This window comes from Dermacentor andersoni, chromosome 5 (genome assembly GCF_023375885.2).
Source record: "Dermacentor andersoni chromosome 5, qqDerAnde1_hic_scaffold, whole genome shotgun sequence".
Classification (NCBI taxonomy): Eukaryota; Metazoa; Arthropoda; class Arachnida; order Ixodida; family Ixodidae; genus Dermacentor; species Dermacentor andersoni.
This window is the reverse complement of record NC_092818.1, coordinates 98,823,803-98,848,619: the sequence shown is the minus strand read 5'-3', so window position 1 is coordinate 98,848,619 and position 24,817 is coordinate 98,823,803. Positions and strand designations below refer to the sequence as shown.

The 24,817-nt window shown below is 45.9% G+C and overlaps 2 protein-coding genes across 2 annotated transcripts in view; both read left to right on the top strand.

Annotated features, from left to right (window-relative positions):
• The first annotated feature begins 7,642 nt into the window (after positions 1-7,642).
• On the top strand, positions 7,643-20,425 carry LOC129384892 (disintegrin and metalloproteinase domain-containing protein 10-like). Its single transcript, XM_072288343.1, has 6 exons — positions 7,643-7,709; positions 11,464-11,620; positions 12,541-12,658; positions 15,464-15,814; positions 19,046-19,232; positions 20,220-20,425. Exons 1-6 carry the CDS (start codon positions 7,643-7,645, stop codon positions 20,423-20,425), a joined length of 1,086 nt encoding a protein of 361 aa, XP_072144444.1.
• A 1,427-nt stretch (positions 20,426-21,852) lies between these two features.
• Positions 21,853-24,817, top strand: part of LOC126532025 (disintegrin and metalloproteinase domain-containing protein 10-like) — a 30,044-nt gene continuing 27,079 nt past the window's right edge. The window contains exon 1 of the mRNA XM_050179725.3: positions 21,853-22,424. Within this exon, the coding sequence (XP_050035682.3) occupies positions 22,295-22,424 (130 nt within the window). The 5' untranslated portion in view covers positions 21,853-22,294. The remainder of the gene's footprint in view (positions 22,425-24,817) is intronic.

Here is a 24,817-nt window from a genome sequence, read left to right as displayed (position 1 = left end):
GCAGAAGGCAGTGATGATATGCTTGTGAGCCAATACAAATTAAGAAAAAAAATGTTTGAAACTTGTCGGCATAAATGTGCAGGTCAGGGGGTGTCTTCTGCAGTTATCCAGCATTTACAATTAGTGCTTTGTTTGAAACTATGTTAATGGGCTTAAAGAGAGGAAATCAATGCAGTCACAAGTGGCATTTATGGCTGAGTATCTCATTGAGAGTGTTGCATTAGATCAGGCCAAGCAAAGAGTCAGAAATAAAAAGAAGGTGGCTTCAACAAAATGTTTTCGAACATCCTTTGCAAATGGCGAAAAATTTCAACTTCTAAAAAATTTCATGATTAGTAGCAGTGTGCTCATGAGTTCATGAATGAGCAGCATTAAGAAGAAAAGTTCAAGCAAGAAAGGTTCACATGGTGATACGAGATTGGTCGAGCAAGGGACCTAGGCAAAGTGAGGGAAGACCACTGTGGCAACCACGGCTTTGCAGATTCATTGCTCAAATTTTTGTTTGACGTAAACTGAAGCACATTCCGAGTTAAAGGAACGTTAAGGCGGTGCGGGTGAGAACTGCCGTGGAGCACTTCTTGGACACATGAAACAGCTTGCTGAGTTGATCATGCACTTATGGACAATTCAGCCGCACTGAGTGCTTATTAAGTATACATCTAAATAAATGTTAAGTGGCTGCATAACATTTGCGACCAAATGCAGCAGCACCATGACTTGCCATGTATAGCACTGCAGAAGACAAGCAGAAGTGAGGACCTGGAGTTATCATCAGCAGCAGCATGGTTACGCCCACTGCAGGGCAAAGGCCTCTCCCATACTTCTCCAACTGCCTCGGTCATGTACTAATTGTGGCCATGACGTCCCTGCAAACTTCTTAAATCTCATCCGCCCACCTAACTTTCTGCCGCCCCTTGCTACGCTTCCCTTCCCTTGGAATCCAGTCCGTAACTCTTAATGACCATCGGTTATCTTCCCTCCTCATTACATGTCCTGCCCATGCCCATTCCTTTTTCTTGATTTCAACTAAGATGTCATTAACTTGTGTTTGTTCCCTCACCCAATCCGCTCTTTTCTTATCCCTTAACATTACACCCATCATTCTTCTTTCCATAGCTCATTGCGTCGTCCTCAATTTAAGTAGAACCCTTTTCGTAAGCCTCCAGGTTTCTGCCCCGTACGTGAGTACTGGTAAGACAGCTGTTATACACTTTTCTCTGGAGGGATGATGGCAAGCTGCTGTTCATGATCTGAGAATGCCTGCCAAACGCACCCCAGCCCACTCTTATTCTTCTGATTATTTCAGTCTCATGATCCGGATCCGCGGTCACTACCTGCCCTAAGTAGATGTATTCCCTTACCACTTCCAGTGCCTCGCTACCTATCGTCAACTGCTGTTCTCTGCAGAGACTGTTAAACATTACTTTAGTTTTCTGCAGATTAATTTTTAGACCCACCCTTCTGCTTTGCCTATCCAGATCAATGAGCATGCATTGCAATTAGTCCCCTGAGTTACTAAGCAAGGCAATATCATCAGCAAATCGCAAGTTACTAAAGTATTCTCCATTAACTCTTATCCCCAATTCTTCCCAATCCAGGTCTCTGAATACCTCCTGTAAACACGCTGTGAATAGCATTGGAGAGATTGTATCTCCCTGCCTGACTCCTTTCTTCAATGGGATTTTGTTCCTCTCTTTATGGAGGACTACGGCGGCTGTGGAGCCACTATAGATATCTTTCAGTATTTTTACATACGGCTCGTCTACACCCTGATTCCGTAATGCCTCCATGACTGCTGAGGTTTCGACAGAATCAAACGCTTTCTCGTAATCAATGAAAGCTATATATAAAGGTTGGTTATATTCCGCACATTTCTCTATCACCTGATCGATAGTGTGAATATGGTCTATTGTTGAGTAGCCTTTACGGAATCCTGCCTGGTCCTTTGGTTGACAGAAGTCTAAGGTGTTCCTGATTCTATTTGCGATTACCTTAGTAAATAGTTTGTCAGCAAGCAACTGACAGCAAGCTGATCGGTCTATAATTTTTCAATTCTTTGGCATCCCCTTTCTTGTGGATTAGGATTATGTTAGCATTCTTCCAAGATTCCGGTATGCTCGAGGTCATGAGGCATTGCGTATACAGGGTGGCCAGTTTTTCTAGAACAATCTGCCCACCATCCTTCAACAAATCTGCTGTTACCTGATCCTCCCCAGCTGCCTTCCCCCTTTGCATAGCTACCAAGGCTTTCTTTACCTCTTCCGGCGTTACTTGTGGGATTTCAAATACCTCTTGACTATTCTCTGTTCCATTATCGTCGTGGAACCTGGAGTACTGCTTATTTATTATGAAAGCAAATAATACAGATACTTGTACCAGTTTTACCATACACAGGCGGCTGCACAATTCTTATCCTGTTTTTTCTCAATTTATTCTCTCACAACTAGGCTTCTGCCGAGGCTAATTGACATTTTAATTGCTTTTTACTTCACTGCTCTGCGCCACAGGTATACTAAAAGAGCAGGTGAAAAGATGGTACCCACTGAAGGTACATAAGAAAAGTGTACGCCATGAAGATGACAACTATAAATTTGTTCACTGTACATAGATGCCAATTATTCTAGGAAGTTATGTTTAGCCATGATTTAACTTAAAATCAACCAAGATTTCTTCACTTGCTCAAAAGAGAGAACCTAATTCAAGTCAATTCCTCAAACTCTACTGTACACTTACCATAAGTACATGGATGACCCTTAGCAAGTATGGGTTGAACAATATGTACGAATTATTTAAAACTTTACACAAAAGTTAGTCTCGAAGTGCAATGCCATCAGCATTATCGGGACATCAGGACACAAAGCAATATTTGCTGATGTCTCGTAGCAATCGATATAGGTACAATGATGTCGCTTATAAAAAAAGGAAACGAGATTGCTGCACGCACTTCTGGCTGCGCCCGTGCGTGGAAGCTGCTGCAATCACAGGAGCGGAGCAAGTTATAGTGTGTCGTGACTCGTGACGCACTATGCTGCTGGGTACCAAAACAGGTTTAAACAGGGTTTTAGAAACAAATATAGGATATTTTTTTAGGGCACTCTGACTCCTGTCAGAATTTTTTCCTGGGACATTAAAGGCTTTGGACCTTCATTGAATATAAAAAAAAATATATTGAGAATATCATGTCAGTGCTCCTTTAAAACATGATGTAGTGAATAGCTTTCCACAGGTAATGCTTTTTTTCTAATTATGGCGTTTTACGAGCCAAAACCACCTTCTGATTATGAGGCACGCCGTAGTGGAGGACTCCGGAAATTTGGACCACCTGGGGTTCTTTAACGTGCACCTAAATCTAAGTACACGGGTGTTTTCGCATTTCGCCTCCATCGAAATGCAGCCGCCGTGGCCAGTATTCGATCCCGCGACTTCGTGCTCAGCAGCCCAACACCATAGCCACTGAGCAACCACGGCGGGTTTCCACAGGTAATGCTAAGCAGTGTATTTGCTTGCACAAGTGAACTAGAAATATCTGAAGTTCTTCCATGAACGAATTCCCAAATATTATGGTTCTCTCGCCTAATCTAACTATTGTGGTCAAACATGTTTGTGTGATATCCGTCGGCCAATGCCCATCCCTGTTTCAGCCATTCACAGGAAAGTATAGTAGGAAGGTTAGGTGTGCTGATGTATCATATTTGTGCTAAACTTAAATGTGGGAACCTGTGACGTGTTCATTCATATGCAGAATTAAGTGGTCTTGGTTACTCATATTGGTGATAAAACCAGTGCAAAACGAAATGACTTTTTAAAAGCTTCTTGTCAATTTTTACTCTTAAATTCCCATGCCTATACCTACGTTTTTATTAATGTAGGACTTTACGCATAATGCTTATGCGCAATGCTTAGGCATGGATCAGAAGGCCAAAACAAAGCAACCATGTCAGTAACCATGGACATTGAAGCATGCTACATTAAAAAAAAAAAAAAAGAATGAGAAAGAAAGGAAGCTTCTCGGTAATTTTGTTTAAGTCCCAGGCTAGGTTTGTTGTTTAAGAACTATTCAAGGTCTGTATGGAAATTCAAGATTAGAAAAATATTCTATTCATACTCGATTTGATGCCATGACTGCTCATTCGTATTTAGTATGGCTTAAAAATTCTTCGCAATCATCAAAAGCCACATTTGACATGCTCTTACAGTTTCCTGGAAGCAAGAAGCATCACACTTAATCTCTTGTAGCATACATAGCAGTAAGTTTTAAAGATGATGACACAATGGCATCTTTCTTCTGGAGTGATATAAAATTTAAAATTTGCACAGCTCATATTTCGCAAAGGTCATGTTAACCTAACAATATCTTTTTCAATTGTGTATGATGGGGTGCAAACAAAAGCTGGTTAAAAACAAAAATGGAGGAGAGAAATATATTCTCTCTTCTTGTTCATAATAAAGGAAAATTGACACGAAATTTCCGCCTCGCCTTTTTTTTGTCTATTAGCCAACGACTCTGTAATCATGGTATGCCGCTCTCAATTCCTCAAACGCGCAACAAGCAAAGAAGTATAACGTCATTTAATGTGGTGAATTCAAAAACCGCGCGGAAATTTTTTAAGCTTCAGACAACGGGAGATAGGCGGGAGAATGTGAGAAGGGCGCCGCGCGCGTTCTGCACAAATCTGGAGACAACTCGTCACATCCTAATGCAATGCGAAGGTATTGATCCAGCGAGACCTGTAGGTAACGCCCACCTTCCGGAAGAGCTGGGATTCAAAGAGGATAGAAGCATGCATTAACCGGTAAGCAATCGAGATAAGCAAGAGGCGGTGAAATTATCCGCGGAAAAAAATATCGCCGTTCCTCCAGAAAGGCGAAGCACTGATTGCGAAAGCAAATTAGGAGATAGCCGTGCGAAGTAAGGATAGTAGTTTTATTGGCTGTATAAACTTGTAAACATTCGCTTACTAACTAAATTAACAATGATAGAATGTGTAAGCGGGACTCAACGAGGACATAGAAACAGACACACACAGAGACGGCGCTGTCTTTGTATGTCTGCTTCTTTCTATGTCCTTTTTCAGTCACGCTTATACACATTATATCATGAATTCAAACCAACTAGCCCGCCAACGTGTTCCAACTAAATTAACCGGCACGGTGTCACGCGTGCACAGGTAGACATGAACACATTTCGCTCGATGAGCGCAGAAACTCGCTGTCGAAATTCTGGAGTGAGGAATCACGGCAGCAGCAAACGAATTGACCTTCATGCATCTCTCACTTCAACGCGAACGAAACGTCGAAAGCACAGCGCATACGAAGCTACCGGCACTACGCGCATTCTGCAAACATCGCAGATCGCTTTGAATATGAGGCCCTAGCAGGCGCGCACTTCAGCCACGTCGCAGACCGCTTCCAAGACACGAGCGCCGGCAACGCGTCTCTACGGCGTCCGCCAAAGGCGTCTACTACGGCGTCCGCGATTTGCGTGGCCAACGCCGTATCACACGCCGCGGTTGTCTCCACTTTGTACGGCGGGCAGGCGAGGAGGACGTCGAGGCAGCGTAGCAGCCGCCGGAGAAGAACGCCCTTCCTCCCTCGCCTCACCCCGTGCTTCACGTGCGAGAGCAGAGGGCACGCATCAGGGCCGCGTTCCTCGCTCGCGCAGCGAAATTGAACCGCGTTCGCTCACTCACCCTCACACGATTTCACTAATACGGAACCTCACGGCGACGCCGACGGCACAAATGAGCCTGGAGTGTCCATATAATTGCTATCGCAATAATAATTAAAAAAAAAAACAGGGAAAAGATTGATAGGGACCGGATTCGCTACAGGCGTCGGTAGTTACATATGCTATATGCCTGCTATATAAACCTATGTATAGCTACAAGGCAGCTACATATAGAGGTTTTTAGGAAATAGAGAAACAATGAAGAAGAAATAAACAAAATTCTATAATGATAAGCATGTATAAATTACCTGATTAGCTCAAAGCAGTATACGTGACTATATGTCACCGGCCCGCTTAGAAGGGGATGCCAACAAATCATCATCATCGAAGCGACATCAGGGAACCAAGCTTATTATATCCCGTGTCGTATGCAGAAAAGCGCAGAGTGAAATTGAAACAAAAAATGGTTATGCGGCGTTATTCCAGCTCATTGTTTGGCTTGCGACCACTGGACCAGGCTCGGCACGTGCCTCAGTGGTTTGTGACCATTATACCTCCGATTTTCGTTACGTGCAGAGATGAGTTGTTAGCAAGCCATATGTCAAGAATTCGCGCTCCTTTCGGCTCGCATTTTGAAAGTCACCCTAAAGGAGGCTATAATTGGTGATCTTTTTGCACATCAAAGGAATTCTGGCGCGACACTGTATGGGGTCGACAGCTATATTAAAGAAAAAACAAGAAAGAAGGGGGGGGGGGGAAGCAGGGTACGGATTTTTCGTGTCAGTACCCTTTTAAACTTTGGTATAGCTGCAGCATTAATAACATGGACACAAGAAAGGTGACAGGAAAATGCTTCGTCCTGATACCTTTCTTGCTTCCATCTAGTTAATGCCACTGTTACTGCTTTAAGAATGGTACAAAGCTGACATTTAAACGACTCAGTATCATTCCAAAGAGAAAAAAGTCAAGCTTCGGGTAAGGAATCTTTTTCCTGAAAATCAAGCGATCTTTTGGCCAATGCCCCATAGCGGGTATGAACCACTCTTGGAAATAAACAAACATAAGGAATGAAGAATAAAACGACTACAGCAAGCTGTGTTACAAGGAAGATCATTTGTTGCACAAGCATCCTTGAGAAAGCGTCCAAAAGCAGAGGCTATCAAAGAGAGATGTCAAACTTCGATATAACAAACACGGATATATAAAACTTGGTTGGCCATCATTTGCATCAGTGGAGTACTCCACTGCAACGTGCGTCACATACTTCACCGAAGGAATTGGAAAAACCAACGACGCGTCTCGTATATAACGCATGAAAACTGGGAGAAAACAAGAATTCAGTAATTGTTTTCAAGGCACATAGTCACTCTACATACTTCAAATTTTCGGCACACGTGACGCATAGCAAGGCCCCATATATGTATATATATATATATATATATATATATATATATATATATATATTCAAATATAACATTATTGCTGTTGTCATCACTGATCACCTAAAGGCCGTAAGGAAACTTCGCAAGCGTTCCATATATAACGATACCCCCATCTAAGCAGATCACAAACAACGCTTTAGCAATTTTTGTTTTCCCCCCTATTGACTCAAACACCTCAGAATGTGTCTGGATAACACCCTTAACATTTCATCAAAATGTAAACTTCATAAATGATATACTTTAAAGAAACTTGAAAACACGCATATAACCTTCGATCTCCACTAACTCCAAGGCTCTACATTTACATCTAAGTGGTGAACACCTCAGTCGCGGTTCCGAGGGAATGAAAAAAAGAAATGAGTGGGGGGAAGAGAATACGGGATGGGAACGTGCCAGTATTTCCAAGTATCTGCATTTACATCTAGTACTGCCACCCGATTCATAGCCGATACCCCGTAGTGGGTCTAGCCATAGCGTTAGGCACCAAGCAAAACCAAAGTGCAGCGTGGAAAATGCAAAGAAGAAGAAAAAGATGACGGCCACGCTCTATGGTAGGCTGCTGATGCTCCTACTGACCTGTTTTCCGGGCTTTGTTCAAGGTACGTGGAACAGAAGTGCATGACAAAAGCTGCTCCGGTCACAAAATTGTACTTCTTTTTTTTAGCTCGGGCTCTCGAGTTCGGTTTGATTCGTCCTAAGCATCTCCTGTATTAGTGCCTTATTCAGCACGTCCAACGAACCGCCCGTGAGCGCATGTTGCAAGCATTGCGCTTTCCGTGACGTCAGCTTTGCCTTTTTTTCTTATAGAACCAATACAGTGCTAATGTTTAGACCTGAACTGTTATATTCCGACCATTGTACACGGTATGCTGGTTATCTGGTAGAGTTCAGTTCAAGCCTCATCCAGCAAAAGCAGAGTTCCTTCAGCGCAAGTTATCTGGCCAGATAATTAAATAGGTGCATTGCATCGATATATTGTCGCGCTGTCGTGACAGTGTAGAATAAGGCACTGCCAAAAGCGCGAGGTGAGAAAGTAACTAATTAATGGGCGAACTTAAGCCCAGAGAAATAACACCCAAAGCACCACGGCAGCGACTAGACCGATCGCCGGTCGTAAAAATAGGGTTTAGACGCGTCGGCTATTTGATCGTACCTTCCAGCGTTGTATATCGCCGGGGCTCGCGCATGTTCCAGAATGTACAGCGCTATTCTCTTTGCGCATGCAATCTGATTAGGCAAAGATTCTTCCGCTATATAATCGGCGACAACATTCGAGAAATTTCCGATACAGGAAGGCCCCTCTTTCGCCGAGCGATAACGTTGTAACAGTGGTCAAACGGTGAAAAACGATCACATGAAGGACATAAACAATGTACATTGGTCAATATGATTTACATAAAACATGCACCATTTAATGAGATAGGGATAGAAAGTTGCAACTTGGAGATACTCTTGCGGCCCTTTACACGCATGACTAGTCAGTGTATGTATATAAAGAAAAGTAAAAGAATAAAAGGGAGAACCCACTAAAGAGGATTAGGAACACTAGAAAATTGCATCTCAAAACAATCTTTCCAGATGTAGGAGAAAAGGCCACTGTAAAGTGAAACAACAGCGACAACAACAACAAGAACAAAAAGGCAAGAAGAACAAGGCCTAGATAACATGCAAACAAACAAGGAAGCAAACAAACAAAATGTAAGCAAGTAAACAAACAATCATGCAAACATGCACACATGCAAATAAACATGCGAACATACAAACATGCAAACAAACGTGCAAATAAACAAGCCTTGCGCGCGACGGAAGGCGGCGAGGTTCCTCCCCGCTTCCGTTGGCTGCGTGTGCGATTGAGTCGCGATCACCGGCTCACCCTCTCACGCTTTCACTCGCACATACAGCGTAGGGCGTGCGGCGACGGTGTTATCGCCCTTGGACTTTATAGGGAACGTCACGGCGACGCCGACGGCAGACATTCACTTGGGGTACCCATATAACTGCTATCGAAATAAAAAAAATATGCGCATCCCACGCACTGTGGTAATCGACGTAAGCGAAGCTTTCTGTGATGTTCGCATTGAGTGACAATAATTGGCGGTGATTTTGACTGCGGATGTTTCATTACTGCAGCGTTTAGTGCAATACCAGAGTGGTGAGTTTATAGCAAATGTGACGTTGCGTGCACAACTGCTGTTTGTCTATGTAGTACACAGAACACTGCGAGACGTGTTTGCTTGAGGCGTTGTGCGCTGTTGTTCATAACCTCCGAAAAGGTTAGTATTGTCATTCCTTCACGCGGCAAATCCCATCGTGGTAAAAGTGTTAAAATTTAATTGAATTATGCGGCTGGACGGGCCAAAACCACAATCGGATTATGAGGCACGCCTTAGTGGCAGACTACGGATTAATTTTGATCCCCTGGGGTTCTTTAACGGATACCTGAATCTAAGTACACGAGCGTTTGTATTTCGCCCCCGTCGAAATGTGGCTGCTGTGGTCGGGATGCCACAGCCGCAAAGCTACCACAGTGGGTACATAAGTGCTGAAATGACGTGCGACACCTAGATGCTACGGTACTACGATGTCGCCTATACGTTACGATGCTTTAATGCTACTCTGCTTCTGCACGCCACGCGTAAGTTGTCCGCTCGACATATTTGCATGGTGTTTGTTTTTCAGAAGTAGCAGACATGTGCCGCATCGTACCTTGAGCGTAAATTTATCCCGTTTTGCTTGCAACCACTGTCGTGTCTACAATAGTAGCGTCCCCTCGCATTCTCACGTCGCGTTTTCCCCCTCCCGCCTTCCCCACATACATGTGAGTTGCGAGCGAAGACTGGCAAGGCTGTTATTCACTCGTTTCGTGGCTGCGTCGGTTCTACCCATTCTCCTGCCTGCTCTTCCCTACATCCTCTCTAACATTCTATCCACCTCCCCTACCCTCTTGACGGCTGTAATTATCCGCGACATTCTGCAATACCATTACAGAAACTGCAGCGTGCAACCGTCAAGAAGGGACCCCTCTGGACGGTTGCACGCTGCAGTTTCTGCAATGATTTTGCGGAAGGTCGCGGATAATTACAGCCGTCAAGAGGGTATTGGGGCGAAATCTAGGGATGTCCAGAGGGCATTGTGCACATGCGACGCCGTTCAAATGTCCAAACGAGCTTCTCGCGTCGTCTTTCCTCTCTGCCACACTCCTGCCATGTATATGCATGCCCTGAACCACCTCCCGATGCGGCGGGGAAGACAACAGCAGCAGCAGTGTAAACGCCGAAGGAAGAGGCAAAGAAAGCTTCGCTTTAAAAGCAGTCGCGCATCCCCCCCCCCCCACATCCCCCAATTCTCCTTTTCTCTTTGCTTGTTGTGGTAATGGTTAACGAACAAGTAGTCGGATCCCTACCGAATCAGCATTTGGCACGTTTCAGACGCAAAAAAGAAATTTGGAGGACGCTTCGCCTTTAAAAGTGGAACGAGATAGCATTCAAAGATCCCTGACTACTTCTCACGCTTCCCGGCAACTGGAGCGTATGTAACCGTAATGCTAACCTGGAAACGTTTGCTGCGAACGCTATGCACGAAGGCAAGCTTTGTGGTGGAACCACGGCCTCTATTTTGGGTATGCGATGCGGCGGAGGCGAGTGCCAGCTGGAGTTAATGCAAGGAACCGGGCACGCCGCTCCGTGGCCCCCAAGTATAGTGAACTAGAAGGCTTCTAGTTCACTGTACCCCAAGACAACATCGCGCCGGCGCGCGTAAAATGACGGACGCCGCGACAGGTTTGTGTGTGTGAAGAGGTTTCTTTGAGTTTCCGTGAAACATAATTATGTTTTCTCGTATAGTCAAATTACAATCCGAGGGCTATCATGTCTGTAGGTTGTGCGCAAGTCGTAATTTACGATTTTTCTACGTATTTTAGCTTGAGAAATTCAATTAGTTCAGTCAATTCCTTTCATCGTATGAAAGGCCTGGGTATAGCTGCATTCCACTGGCCATTGAACTCTGGAATTCACTACCTGGAAGTATCCGCTCTTTACCTATGCAACAATGTTTGAAAACCATTGCGTTTACTTGATATTCATATTTTTTGTGCCTGTATTTTTTTTTCGCTTTCTTTTTTCTCTTCACTCCCTCACCGCCCACTCCTGCAATAGCCTCACCGAGGCAGCAGTATGTGTAAATAAATAAAATACATACGTGGTTCGAAAATCTTTTTGCCGATGCGAAGTCCGAAGCCGGACGCCTGATTTCCTGCGACACGGGATCCTTAACGCTGTCGCGTTAAAAGCGAGTAGTGTGGCGAGACTGACACGCGCTTGCTTATACGCGAGCGTTCCGTGGGTGCGTTTGCAGCACGCCGCCTGAACGGTTTCGTGCGCCACTTCGAGCCCCTGTCGTACGAGCCGCGGCCGGTGCACAGGGAACACGTGCGCGTCAGGCGATCACTGGGCGGCAGCGACTCGCAGCATCGGCACGGCATCGTTCACCTCCGCTTCCAAGGCTTCGACAGGCAAGGACACACGACATTGAGCTCGCGGATTCAGTAAATGTTGTGTTATATAGGCAGGCATTGTCCTCCGTAAGTTTCTCTGTAGTTAGCCTTCCACAATTTCTTTCAGGCCATTTACAGGTTTCCCGTATGGGTTTCCTTTGTAGCTTCGTCGACTGCGCTTCTTTAAGCCCCAGACCTAACGTACGTTTGTGGACGCGCGCCCACGCATGCGCACACAGTTCTGCACGGCTCGTACGCGTCGAAACGCGACGCGATCTCGGTCAACAGCTCCTCTCCGTTATGGCGCGCTTGGAATGCCTCGCGTCGGCGCGCCTGACTACGCAGCTACGGCGCGGTACATTCATCTCTCAGTGAACCCGATTTATATCACGCAAGAAAGTGCTTATTCTTTCCGTTTTGTGCTGATATAAGAGCTCTAAACATATAACAATTACATTTATACATATCGGAGCATCTTGAAGCACTGTCAATAAAATTTCGACTCCGCTTAAGCTTCGCCTTTAAAAATGGAAACCCGAGGTATCAAAATTTATTCGGAGCGCTCTACTAAGACGTCTCTCACAGCACCTGTATTGCATTGGAAGGGTGAAGTGAATCAGCAACCTTTAATTTTGCTTGTACCAAAGCTTCACTATGCACACACGCCCAAATGGCAACAATACCGCTGAATTACAGCCGTATTACGCGAAACATGCGCGAAGAGCTTTTAGCTTATGATTCTACCTCACTAGAAAATGATTTCAACCGTAGGTCAAGTGAAGTCGCTGACCTCATATTAGGCTCAGCTTTGGCGTGTAGTTGAGTTGGTTGAAGGACGTCTTGAGAATTTCTCATTTGCATAATGGTTGCGTACTGCGGATCGACGACACACGGAAAATGCTTGTATGAGTTACAGAAAAGATTTGTTCATTTCACAGGTTGTTCCATCTGAAGCTGAAGCCAGACGCGTCCGTATTTCACAAGGACCTCGTGGTCGAGACTTCGGGGCTCGGTCGAGTGAAGCCGGATATCGGTCACATCTACAGCGGCAAACTTGTCGGTACAAACTCAGCCGCCACTTTGTTCACAGATTAAATCATGTTTCACTGTTCGTCACGCGATAGACACATCACAAGCGCATTGCGCACATTTCCCTTTTCCGGCGTTAAAGATGATTATAGCATATTGAGATGTATCGGTGACAAGTGTTGCTTGCTCAACATCCCTGCAGTCATGTAATTCTGTTGTCAAAATGAATTTCGGTATGTTGTATAATGAACACGTACCTGATATGCATGCACGTCACGGTGTTCCATCGCATAAATGTAAAGCCCGCTTGCATTATGCGCGAATGTGCTTCTGAGAAATCCGAAAAAGAGACCTCAGGGTAAAATTACGTTCGCATGCGGCCAGGAGCGCGCATGTGTGGAGAGGGGGGGGGGGGGGGGGGGGGGCGATAGAAAGAAACGCATCGTTTGCCTCACAATTTGCTGAGAACAGTTTCTTCTGAGCTAATTGGTTCATAATTACTGTGGCGTACAGCCTAAATTTACAAACACGACAGTCGATATGTCGTGTTGCCTCCTCCGTGCGCTATTTGTATGTTTAGACTGTACACTACTACAGGACTTGCAACTCGCTTACGTAAGAAACCCAGCTCATGGAATAGTCCACGGGATCACTTTCTCTTCGGCGTATATAAACGTGTTCGGTGCGTGAATATTAGAAGAAAAAGAAGAAATGAAATCAGACGATAGGCTCTGAAATACTTTTCTGCATGATGTCAATGGGCAGTTATTATAGCACTATATGTTAAACTCCACGCAAAAATCTGCTCAATCATTTACTTAATAATAATAATAATAATAATAATAATAATAATATTAATAATAATAATAATAATAATAATAATAATAATAATAATCCCCCCCCCGGGAATCGCAGGCGATCCCTCCAGCCGGGTGTTCGGTGGCCTTCACAACGGCGTGTTCGAAGGGTCCATCCAGTCCCGCTGGGGCCGCTTCTACGTCGAAGGGGCGCACAAGTTCTTCGCCCGACGCACGCCTTTTCACTCGGTGATGTACGCCGCCGAAGACGCTAGCATGCCTCACGCAGGATGGTGTGGTGTACGCGGGGAGACCGCACGCTGGATGCAGCAGCTGGCAGTCTCCGCCAGGCGAACGCAGGAGGCTATCTCAAAGGTATATGATGTATGCGCGCTCAAAGCAACACAATTCATTTACGTATTTATTTTGTCAGAACACCGTGAGAACTCCCCCAAAATGGTCGGATCCATAGCAGGAGGCTAGGTAGTTGGTCCAGTGGTGGAGAAGCATCAAAGAAAAATAGGGCACATGAATAGAAAGACAGACAGTGAGAGAGAGAGAGAGAGAGAGAGAGAGAGAGAGTAATTCAGAGAACAGGTTGCCATGCACACACATACAGACTTCGCAAGTACAACCAGTTTGATGATAAAGATAGAATGAGAAAAAGTTAAACACGGGACATAAATCTGGCTAGACGGGGTTGATGAAGAAGCTCGATTAGAAATGTGGCCGAATGACTCCGTCGATCGTGAAGGCAAGGCTAAGTATTGCCATAGCTGTGGTCTTACGGCATGCGCCGGGTATAGGCCGCATCGCGTTACGCTAAGCCGCGACTATACGGCGCCTATAAATTGTCCTGACCGCACCGTATCTCTGTCGTTATGTGACACACACCCCATCTGGTCTTCCGTCTGCATGGGCGCGATAGCTTTTTGCCCGTGTCAATGATTACTGAAAATATTTACGTGAAATTTGCAATAGGTGCTAGCGTCTCTCTAACGCCAAAAGGCCCTGAGGGTAAATAAATAAATAAATAAATAAATAAATAAATAAATAACTTGTCCGCCACATCTGGTGTTGTCGTGATAATCTCATCTTTGAGCACCGAGTGGCGACTTCCGTACACTAGCGCCGGCATATTTTCGTACGACCGCTTTATTCCGTAACCTTGCGGTGACGAAGTCACCCAGTCGTTTTATTTCGATCGCTTTGTTTCGTAACCTTAAGCATCCAGCCACATGAGCACTGAAGCGGGATACGGAGGTGCGTTTTACGCAACTGTTTTACAGCGTTATGGATTGGAAGCTCGAATCATCGCGTGGGCTCGATAGCTTTTTTGCCAGTTTCGATTATTACTAAAAATATTTAAGCGAAATTCGCAATAGGTGCTAGCGTCTGCTTTCTTTGAAAAAAAGAAAGGAAAGAAACAAGAAATGTGGACTTGTGCACTGTTGCTGCGTTACAGGCCAACCTTTCGTTCACTTACACCCCGCGCGAACACCGGCACATACCCCGATCGCGGGAATAATGCAACCATCGTGACCCGTACTCACTAAAATATTCTTACGCTAAAACTGTTCGTGAGAGCAGCTGAGAACATGAGTAACTCCCGATACAGCTTTCTTTTTGTTGCTCAATACGTGCTACATAAAAGTGTCTTTCGAGCGTGAAAGCTGCCTGCAAATACACGCAAACTGCCTCGAGCGGCCAGTCGCGCGGCAATATTGCGTGCATTTGCGGGCTTCTTTCACGCTCGGAAAAACACTTTTTGTAGCACGTATTGAGCAACAGAAAGCTGTATCGGGAGTTTTCCATGTCGCTTTACAATTTTCTCACTGACACTTTTCATCTAACTATAATATTCGAGAAGTTAATTAATTAAGACTAATCATATAGTTAGGCAGAATGAAAAAAATCAGAAATGAGCATCTCCAAGCGACGGCAAACAACATTACCTTGGTTCTGTCCCGCTACGTGGCAATCGCATATTTTATTTAAAATCTGGCTTAAGTTCGCCGGGACACCCTGTACACAGGAAAGCCACGCACACGGCTCAAGAACCGAGCGCTGGACGGGTCGGAGGCCATTGGCAGCACAGGGAGCCGAGGAGCACTACCTCGACGCGGAAGACGAGCAAAACGGTGGCCCTGTGGCCGGTCCCGTGCAGCGGAGGAAGAGCGTGCGTACTTACCGCGTGTGCGGCCTGCACATCGCCGTCGACCACTTGCTGTACAAGAGGTACCACGAGCAGGACGGCGACGCGGTGCGCACGCGCGAGCGCCTCTCCACGCTCATTGCTGGTCACGTGGCCCGAGCTTCCGAGGTCTACCGCCGCACGAGCTTCGGCGGAGTTCAAGACGTCAGTTTCACCGTGCACCGAGTTAAGGTACCATGCCCATAATGGCAGCATATATTATCAATCAATCAAATCAGTTTATTCAAACATCCTGAGACGCTTAGGCATATAAGGCATATATACTTCTTATTTAGTTCTTCCCTCCAGTCTTCCACGCGCACGCTTGCAGGATCGGCTGCACGAGGTGAATAAGTTATCGCTAGAACCCATGCTTTCGCACCGAAAGTGTACTTGAGATAAATTTGGCGCTTATCTCCCCGCGTGCCGACACTGTGACGTTTATAAAAGCACACGAACGATAGAAATTGCATATTTTTCTAAACCTTCGTCACTCTGGCTTCGATCGTAATTGCGGCTTTTTACAGCAAAACTGTATATGGCCACCCCGATAAATTTTCTGCGTCCGTGCGTGTATACCGTCGCGTCGACAAAGAAAAAATTTTTTCTCCAGAGTTTGTGCAAAAGAGAGTCTAGTCTTGTAGGTTCATTGGCATGAATGTCAAAACCTATGATGGATGGCCCATTGTTCATCCTAGTGCGCTCGTCGCAAGTTTCGAGTGGAATGATTGATGACCCATTGTGCTCGGCGCGGCCCTCGTTCGTTGCCGCTAGGGGTGCATGCCCGTGCCCGTGTAAAGGTCGTAATAAATGTACACGTATGTATCGTCCAATGTGTATTCGTCTATAGAGTGACGTCAGTGGTCTCCTAGCGACCTTATTGGAGCGGTTCCATGGGGCGAACGCGTACCGTGCGCACCGAAGAGGAGCAACATCTCCTTCTAGAACGACGACGGGAGCGACAGCGGGAATGGGCGCGCCGGCGGCAGGAAGCCGCTAAGACCGATCGTGTGCCCGTCGATGAGCCTGACCCGTCGTGTGTGCCGAACGGCGAGGACCCGCAGCGTGCCCGACAAGAACGGCGGCATGAGCAGAACTGGGAACTGGGAACTTGGCAAAGCAGTACTGGCGAGACGCGGGCTTTAAGTGCATATATATAGTCACACATATACATAATTTCGTCAGTTTAGAAGAACGCATAACAGCTTCGCTAGTCGTCCTTCTTGACAGAGTGGAAGGGCCGATCATTTCTTTATAATAATCTCTTGATAATAGCTTATTTTATGACTTTTTGTACAAGTGCAAAACAAAGAAACAAAGCATAAAATAAAGACAGAAAGTCATGCAGACCCAGCGCACATGTAAAACGAAGCTTTGATGAAGCCGGTACTTGAATACTGTACAACTTACAGCGATGCGTGCAAATTTGTTTACTCTCACCCTATATGTGACCTGTTGTGACTTATGACTTGACCTGTTGACCTATATGACCTGCTGTGACTATATGTGACCTATGGCATGATGGATGTGCCGTGACGCACTCACGCATATGGGTTACACACGAACTGTAAACTGTGCAGCAGCTATGATCATCTTTACCGTACCTCCTTCATCTCCGTACTATATATCTGGCGTTCCCCCAAACTCCTTCCCCAACGTGGAGTAGCAGGCGAGAGACGCGTCACTCAGGCCGACCTCTCCACCTTTGATTCATGAAAGATTCATGAATATGTGGCATGTAATTTCGTGCAATATTCTGTGTTCGGCGCACATGTAACCTTCACACACACATTATATAACTGACTGGACACCGACCGATTCATCACCAACCACCATTTTCTGAAGCATGACATGTAAACAGACGTAGCACAGTCTCCGTATCACCTTGCACCGGTAAAATACACGCACCCCTAACTTTTGAAGTTTCCGGAGCACGAGAACTGAAGAGTGCATCGTATAAACTTCCCTTCTCAGTCACCAAACTGCAACACCGAATTGCAGGCTGACAACTAAAGCCACGATAAACTTTAGGAATTCCTCAAATGTTCCTGCTCCGTGAACTTGTGCAGTCGGATCATGCAAGCTTCCTTTCAGCAAGAAAGCAGTGATGTCAAAGAAAGTCAACTTTTTAACGCCTATAGCACGACCGGAATTTTTCTTGATTCACACTGCAGAAGATCGTAAAGGAGTCGGTAAATTGTGCTTAACGCACCCTGAAAACATTATTGGTAAAGTCGGTTCCGCTGATACCCCAAAAGACGTGTGGTGTGAGAGGCGTCTTCAGGTATTTTTGTGTGATGTATTTTGAACGCGTGTGTATTGGAGACTATAAGGGCAGTCACAAATATTAGGACGGCAACTCATGATGTAGTTCACTTGCGCGTCATGCATACGAGGTCGTACCTGGAATAATACAAGGTGCATTATTCCAGGTACGTAAGCGTCCTGAAATTAAATGGGGAAAAGAATTCAACCTTAACTGCTGGGTAAGCTGAGAAGCGTGCCAATTCCTCTCTGATCCCTGTCACGACAATGGGTTTCAGTAAAAGAGTTCGTGCAATTTCTCTAAATTATTCCTAGGAGCAACACCTGAGAACTCGCGTGTTTGAAAAGAACAGGAGAGCTTCCGTGGTCACATGTAGCTTCCTTGTTAAAGAAGCAAAATGCGTAGTAAGTGCTAACTTGTACGAACCAGTTACTTGTTTTGATTGTTGCTACGACCCTTAACAGTGCGGTTTAAATACAAGCTCGTCACAAAAGTATCGCTGGGTGGAAACAAATGATGTGCGGGTGATTTGCACGTGATATGGACTGGTGCTCATTGCATTGCATTTTGTGTTTCGTAACAGTTGACGAATGTCAGAAAGCTTGGAAAAAGTACAAAGCGCATAAATTAGTAAAGTTCTGTTTCTAAGGTATTTATGTCGTGGTCCAAGTGAATTACTCTGAAAAGCAACGGTTACAGCAGTTAAACAACAAAACTGGTAAGAAGTCCCAAAAGTCGAACGCGCGAATTTCGGCCCTAGCTCTCGGCGCTTTCGCTTGTAGCAACCATCCGTCACTTTACGTTGTACCCGCTTCTGGGAAATTTTACCTCGCCTTGCATCCACGTGGGGGTAATCGCTCCCTGCTCTTTCTTGGAAGCGAGGTGGTTGCCCGATTGGGGCGCCTGCTTTTACTTTTGAATAAAGCCTGTTAACTCTCCGTTCTAAAGCTGTCGAAACGTGTATTCTTAGCCTACGCTAAACCGAGGTCCCAACATGCTCTTTGGGCTTAGCCGCTCAATCAGTCAGGCAGGCCATTAGGTGTTTCGCTCGGTGTCGAATGAACAAATTATGAATGGATTAATCACAGGTCCAGTATAAGATTTATGGAGATTGTTCCTGGTTGACCCTACTAAAAGGGCCGTCATGTTTGCCGCAGATCAACGATACTGCAAGCTGCTCAGACAAGGAGAACCAGTTCTGTCAGGAGCACATGGACGCGGCTCTCTTCCTGCTGACCACGGCACGGTCCGCCAATTTCGACGATTACTGCCTCGCGTACACGTGGACATACCGCGATTTCGCGGACGGCGTCCTTGGTTTAGCCTACGTGGGAAATTCAACAAGTCAGTGTTTCTTCTTTACTTCACTGAGCCAAATACATTACGCTTAAGCGCAATTTGGAATGTAAACATTAAGACGGAAATTTGGGCTAGTTGCTTGTTCAAACGAACGACATCAGGATGAAGCGACCTGCGGGGTACTAACTTCCAGCAGGTTGGTATTAATAAAAATGTTCAGAAAGGCGTGCATTTCGCTTCGCCCCCCCCCCTCCCCCCAAGGAGGAAAATATTAGGTGAAGTTCAGCCCTGTGTCTCTCTTCTTGTTGTGTCGCTTGTTTTAAGCTATTAACATATCGATATACAGGAACGGGGTGGTTGGAAATCAGAAGATATTCGAACAGAATGCACTCAATAGATCCCGAAAGAAGCAAGCAAACCACTTCACGAAATGTTGGCTATTGGCTTTACAGGTCGAACCACTCTTTCATTAAAGGTGTTTGTGTGGATCAAGTCCTCTATCCTCCCCCTTTTTTTTCTTTGCCTATACTTCAGCGAAGGCATGGCGAAACGTATAAAGCGCTATTACAGCTGTGGTTTTCAGAGAAAATGACTTGACTGTTTGCACCTTGGAGCTTTGGCAACTCGAATTCTTGTAAGAACAAAGTAAGGCAGGACATTTGTTGCACGTAATATCACAGGATATACAATGCGGACGTACGCCAAGAGCAAGTTGTCAAGCTTGTATACATGCTACGCCAATATTGTCAGCAAGCGAGCTAATAACCAGAAGCGATATGCTTTTGTTTGTTTTTGCTAATCTAAATCTTCAGCGTAATACGAAAGTTAATAGAGCACGAATTAAGAGAGGCTCAAAGAAGCGAACTTGTCCGCGCTGGAACCGGATATCGAGGCAGTGATTACACGATTGCGGTGAAGTACGTGTCACGTGATGCCAAATCCGCGAGCCACCAAAATGACGATTTATCCTTACGTACGGACCCGGCATGAACGATGCTGTGAATGAAGTGAGTGAACTTAACATGCACGCAGCGAGCACTCTGGGTGTGTGCGACAAGAGCCAGCTTGTGCAGACTGACCAGCACAGCCACAAGCTCGGGCTGACCAGGCTAAGCCTCAACACGGGCATCATCACGTTCCTCAACTACGGCGATCACGTGTCACAGGCCTCCAGCGAGATCACCTTCTGTCACGAGATCGGTCACAATTTTGGATCACCTGTGAGTGCGCTGACTTGAGTGGTGGACGCGAAGCGCGATGTTCAGATGCGTGGTGAGAAACAGCGCAACTCGACACAGACGCAGACAGAGAACACACACGCCGGCCGCGCCAGTTTGAGCGCCGGTATGCGTGTTCTAGAGCGATAGGTGGTGGTGGTGGTGGTAGAAACATTTTTTCAAGAAGTTAATAAGAGAGTTGCTTGCTGTGCGCCTGAGTGGCAGCCCCTAGTCCGGGACGCCATTGGAGATGGCCGCTGTCCGGGCGCGCGCACCAAGGAACGTTGAGCTTCCAAGGTAGAGCAGCCGAGCAGGTACTCCTCCCAAGCCTCTCTAGTAGGGACGAGAAAAGGCGATGAGAAAGAGTGGAGTAGCGGGGCGCGAAGTTACGACGTGAAAGGTGTCGGCGAGGACCTGACAAGTCGGGCACATGCCAGAGATTTCCGGCATGAAGTGCCGGGCGACCGCCGGACTAAGGAAAGTATTGGTCTGAAGGCGGCGTAGTAGAGCGAGCTCTACTGCTCCAGGTACAAACCTAGAAAACGCTTGGTTCCATAAATGTGACCTTCAAGCTCCGCCAAGGCCAAACTTGAACGCGCAGAGCGCTGACGGTGTCGAGTAGCGTCTGTGTGTTTTCTGTTAATCGCATCTCGTGCGCCATCCAAGGGGCGACACCTGCAACGCCACGCTGATCACGCTAGCCTCCTGAGACGCCTTCATGCTATCGCTTTTAATGCTTTGCCTTCGGGTGAAACTGGCAATTTTAAATGCAAATCATCTCTTGGGCGAACATTTGCCACTTTGACAGTATCTGTCTAGCCGCCTGCGTCTTGGTGCTCTCATGGTCGTTTCGTTAACTTGGTACGACCGAAATTGGCAAAGTACGACAGGGGTGTATGAGGAACATAAATGACAGGTAATGACATGAATGTCGTGGCATGCGTGTCATGTAGGTCATGAAACAGCCGCCTACGTCTTGGTGTTCTGCGTTCGTGTGAATTGCGCTGTTTCTGCAATGCAGCTGTACCAACTTGACAAAAGCGTCAGCGCTCACGAATGTTCAGAATTAGGTAGTACGTCATTTGGTCCCGTGACGTACCATCTCAGCATGCGCAAATACTGTAACGCAACACCTGGGGACGCCTCGATGCTGCTCTCCGTGGTTCAAGGTGGCATGTCGCTGTGTTCAAGTATGATGTGCTTTAGAATAGTTTAAGGCACGTAAACTATAGCACAGCACACCAGTGCACGACACGCCGGGGCATGGGAGGAAAAGTGCAGGGGAAGTATTCTGTAAGAGTCCACCTAGAGGACATGTCCATTTTGTCAGCTGCTGAAGTGCTGATTGGTTCTGGAGCCTCGTTGCCGTGGATGCGCAGCGAGGCGCATGTACTCAACATTGATGTCTCAGGAAGGTCTCAAGGCTTGTGCTGCACAGTCCTAAAAAATATGTGCAGAGACCACCGACGATGATTTTGAATCTTAGCGAATAGCCCTACGTTTGTACAAAGCTATTCGCTTTATTAAACAAACGATACGCTCGGAGGCGTATATTTGTTGGAGTGAGTATATTTAGGCGGCGTTTACTGTTTCGTTGCAAGAACAGAGTCGCTAACCGGCACATCTGTAGCTATAAATATAAGCCGATCTGTCATGTGCGTTATCTCCAGTGGCTCGAGCACCGGCGTAGAAGTCTTGTCTATAACGCTGACCTCCACGAAAACGGGCGATATAGACAAAGAAGGCAACTCGCTTCAATATAACTGTTTGGCGGGTGCAATCGCCTGCGAGTAATCATCGTTACAGTGGCCGAACGTCCTCGCCTCGCAGCACGACGAGCCGAATAGTAGCCCGTGCGTGCCGGGCGACAAGAGAGGTGGGAACTACATCATGTACCCGCAAACCGGCAGCGGTGCCCTTGCCAACAACTACCAGTTCTCCAAGTGCAGCATCGCCAACATCAGCGGATTGATACAGCCCATGCTGGAGGGTGACAGCAAGCGTGAGAATTGCTTCGAAGGTAAAAGCATCACCGTGGTCGTTTCGCTCTCGTACCGTCATAACTTGCGTAACGGCTTACTGGCTTCACTTTCTCGGAAAGTGTTAGGCACAACCTCCCAGTCGACGCACTGTACTGAATGCAAGGCAAAATATTGCTAAACCATTCAGGAAGAAAGTGAGGTCTGTAGGAGGCCATTAGGGGGCTTACTACACCGGGGGGGAGGAGTGACGCTGCTGTTATGGCCCATGTTCCTGCGGTGCGTGAAGCGTGCGACAACAGTGCGAGACGCGTAATGAACACGAACTTGGGTGTCTCGTCAAGATCACGACAAATGTAGCTGGTCTGGGATGCCTATAAAAGTACATCTTCTTGCGCAAAAAGCTACAAAGCCAGCTTAACCATGCTCAACTTTAGCCGCAGTAAACAAACAAACAAACAAACAAACAAACAAACAAACAAACAAACAAACAAACAAACAAACAAACAAACAAACAAACAAACAAACAAACAAACAAACAAACAAACAAACAGACAGACAGACAGACAGACAGACAGACAGACAGACAAAACAATGTAACAAACAAACATGCAAACAAAAACAATCCACCAAACTAACATGCAAGCATACAAACAAATAAACAAACGAACGAACGAATAAGCAAGCACAGCATACTTGTCCGACCTTGCCAAATCACAGCCAATTTATCAGCGAATACTCTAGAAGGTGCATTAACATTTTTTTTTTGTAGCCGTAAATAAACTATACATTTTAACATGTATCGTGCATAACCCAAAATACGGCCTTCCTGAAAATGAAATTTTAGTGCGACATTTTATTCTCCCGGGACGCCGAGGAAACATGCGCATAACTCTTGTAATCGTGTTTTCGAGCAGTGAAATAAAAAAAAAAGTTTACGGCAAAGACCGCAATTTAACCACAACAACACTTTAAAATTCTGTGTACCTATCTGTCATAAAGTTCCCCACATTTCCATGAGAATTGAAGCTGGCTCAACTCACTTCTCCAAGAACAGTGGGCAACATTCTACGTGTTTCGTGAAACAACACGTGCAACGCTCTGCGGCGCTTTTATAAATAGCGTTCTGCAAAGACCGCAAATACGTCACATGCTTCTGAATTTATGCGAGCGCATGACCCGTAATGTGGCTCCCATTCCCCGGTAGCGCAAATATCGTGCCACATTCGTTCATGCCGTAAAACTAGGAAACTTAGTGGATAATGGCTGTACAACGCTTTCGAGCACTTGTATAGATAATCTGCTGCAACTGCCGTAGTTACGCGCACACTTTAAACTTTGCGTGCACAATCACCCGTATTCCGCTACCAACTTTCACCAAATATAAACTAGGCGCCACATTAAATTCATCGAGGACACCGGGGAAACATTCTAATGTTCTAACGCCTTAAAATAAATAGAAAAATAAAGATCTGTAATTAATTACAAAGCCAGCAATCACCTCGCCATCTTTGAACTGTAACCACCCATCAATCTAACATGCCCCCGATCCCTTCCCCCATTTGCGCCAAATCAGAACTCGGTGCGACATTGAATTCTCCCGGGGCACTGGGAAATATTACGTATAACGGCTGCATATAACGCTTTCGTGTGCTTGCTTAATTTACTGCAAAATTCATAGGTAACCCACGCGCTTCAAACTTACATTGTAAATCACACTTAACATGCCCCCTATTCCGCGCAAACTAAATCGTGGTGCCACGCTTACTTCTCCTCGGACGCTGGGCGAATGAATCAGACGCCTCGTGCAATCCTTCATAAAAAGAAGAAAACGAGTATATAGTAATTAATGTGCGATACCTTTAGCGAGGCTGCACATTTTACACTTTCAGTCCATGTTATGCATAACACACACTACCGATCCACGTTTGGTTCTACTTGGACACTGGGGAAGTTTCAACGCGTTTCACATGCTATATCAGACAGAAAATCAGTGTCTAGCAAATTTATTTCGTTTCTAATTCTTGTTACCGAATACCTATCTATACGAATATCGCACAAGAACACAGCTTGCCAGATACATTATATATGAAAGATAAGGGCGGTTGGTTTTCGCATTCATGCGTTGCCACGTGGCCCGAAGAAATTAGGACTTCAACTGTTTCGAAGGTGCTCTTCATAATTGCATGTGTCCGGCACGCAGGAATAAATCAACACGCTTTGCAGTGGTCGTTTTTGCACGTTGATTAGTACGTTTTATGTTCATGACAACGTTTCCTATGTATCATCGTGCATGATTCTGTATTGTACCCGCCGTGGTTGCTCAGTTGCTCAGTGGCTATTGTGTTGGGCGGCTGAGCACGAGGTCACAGGATCGAATCCCCGCCACGGCGGCTGCATTTCGATGGTGGCGAAATGCGAAAACACCCGTGTA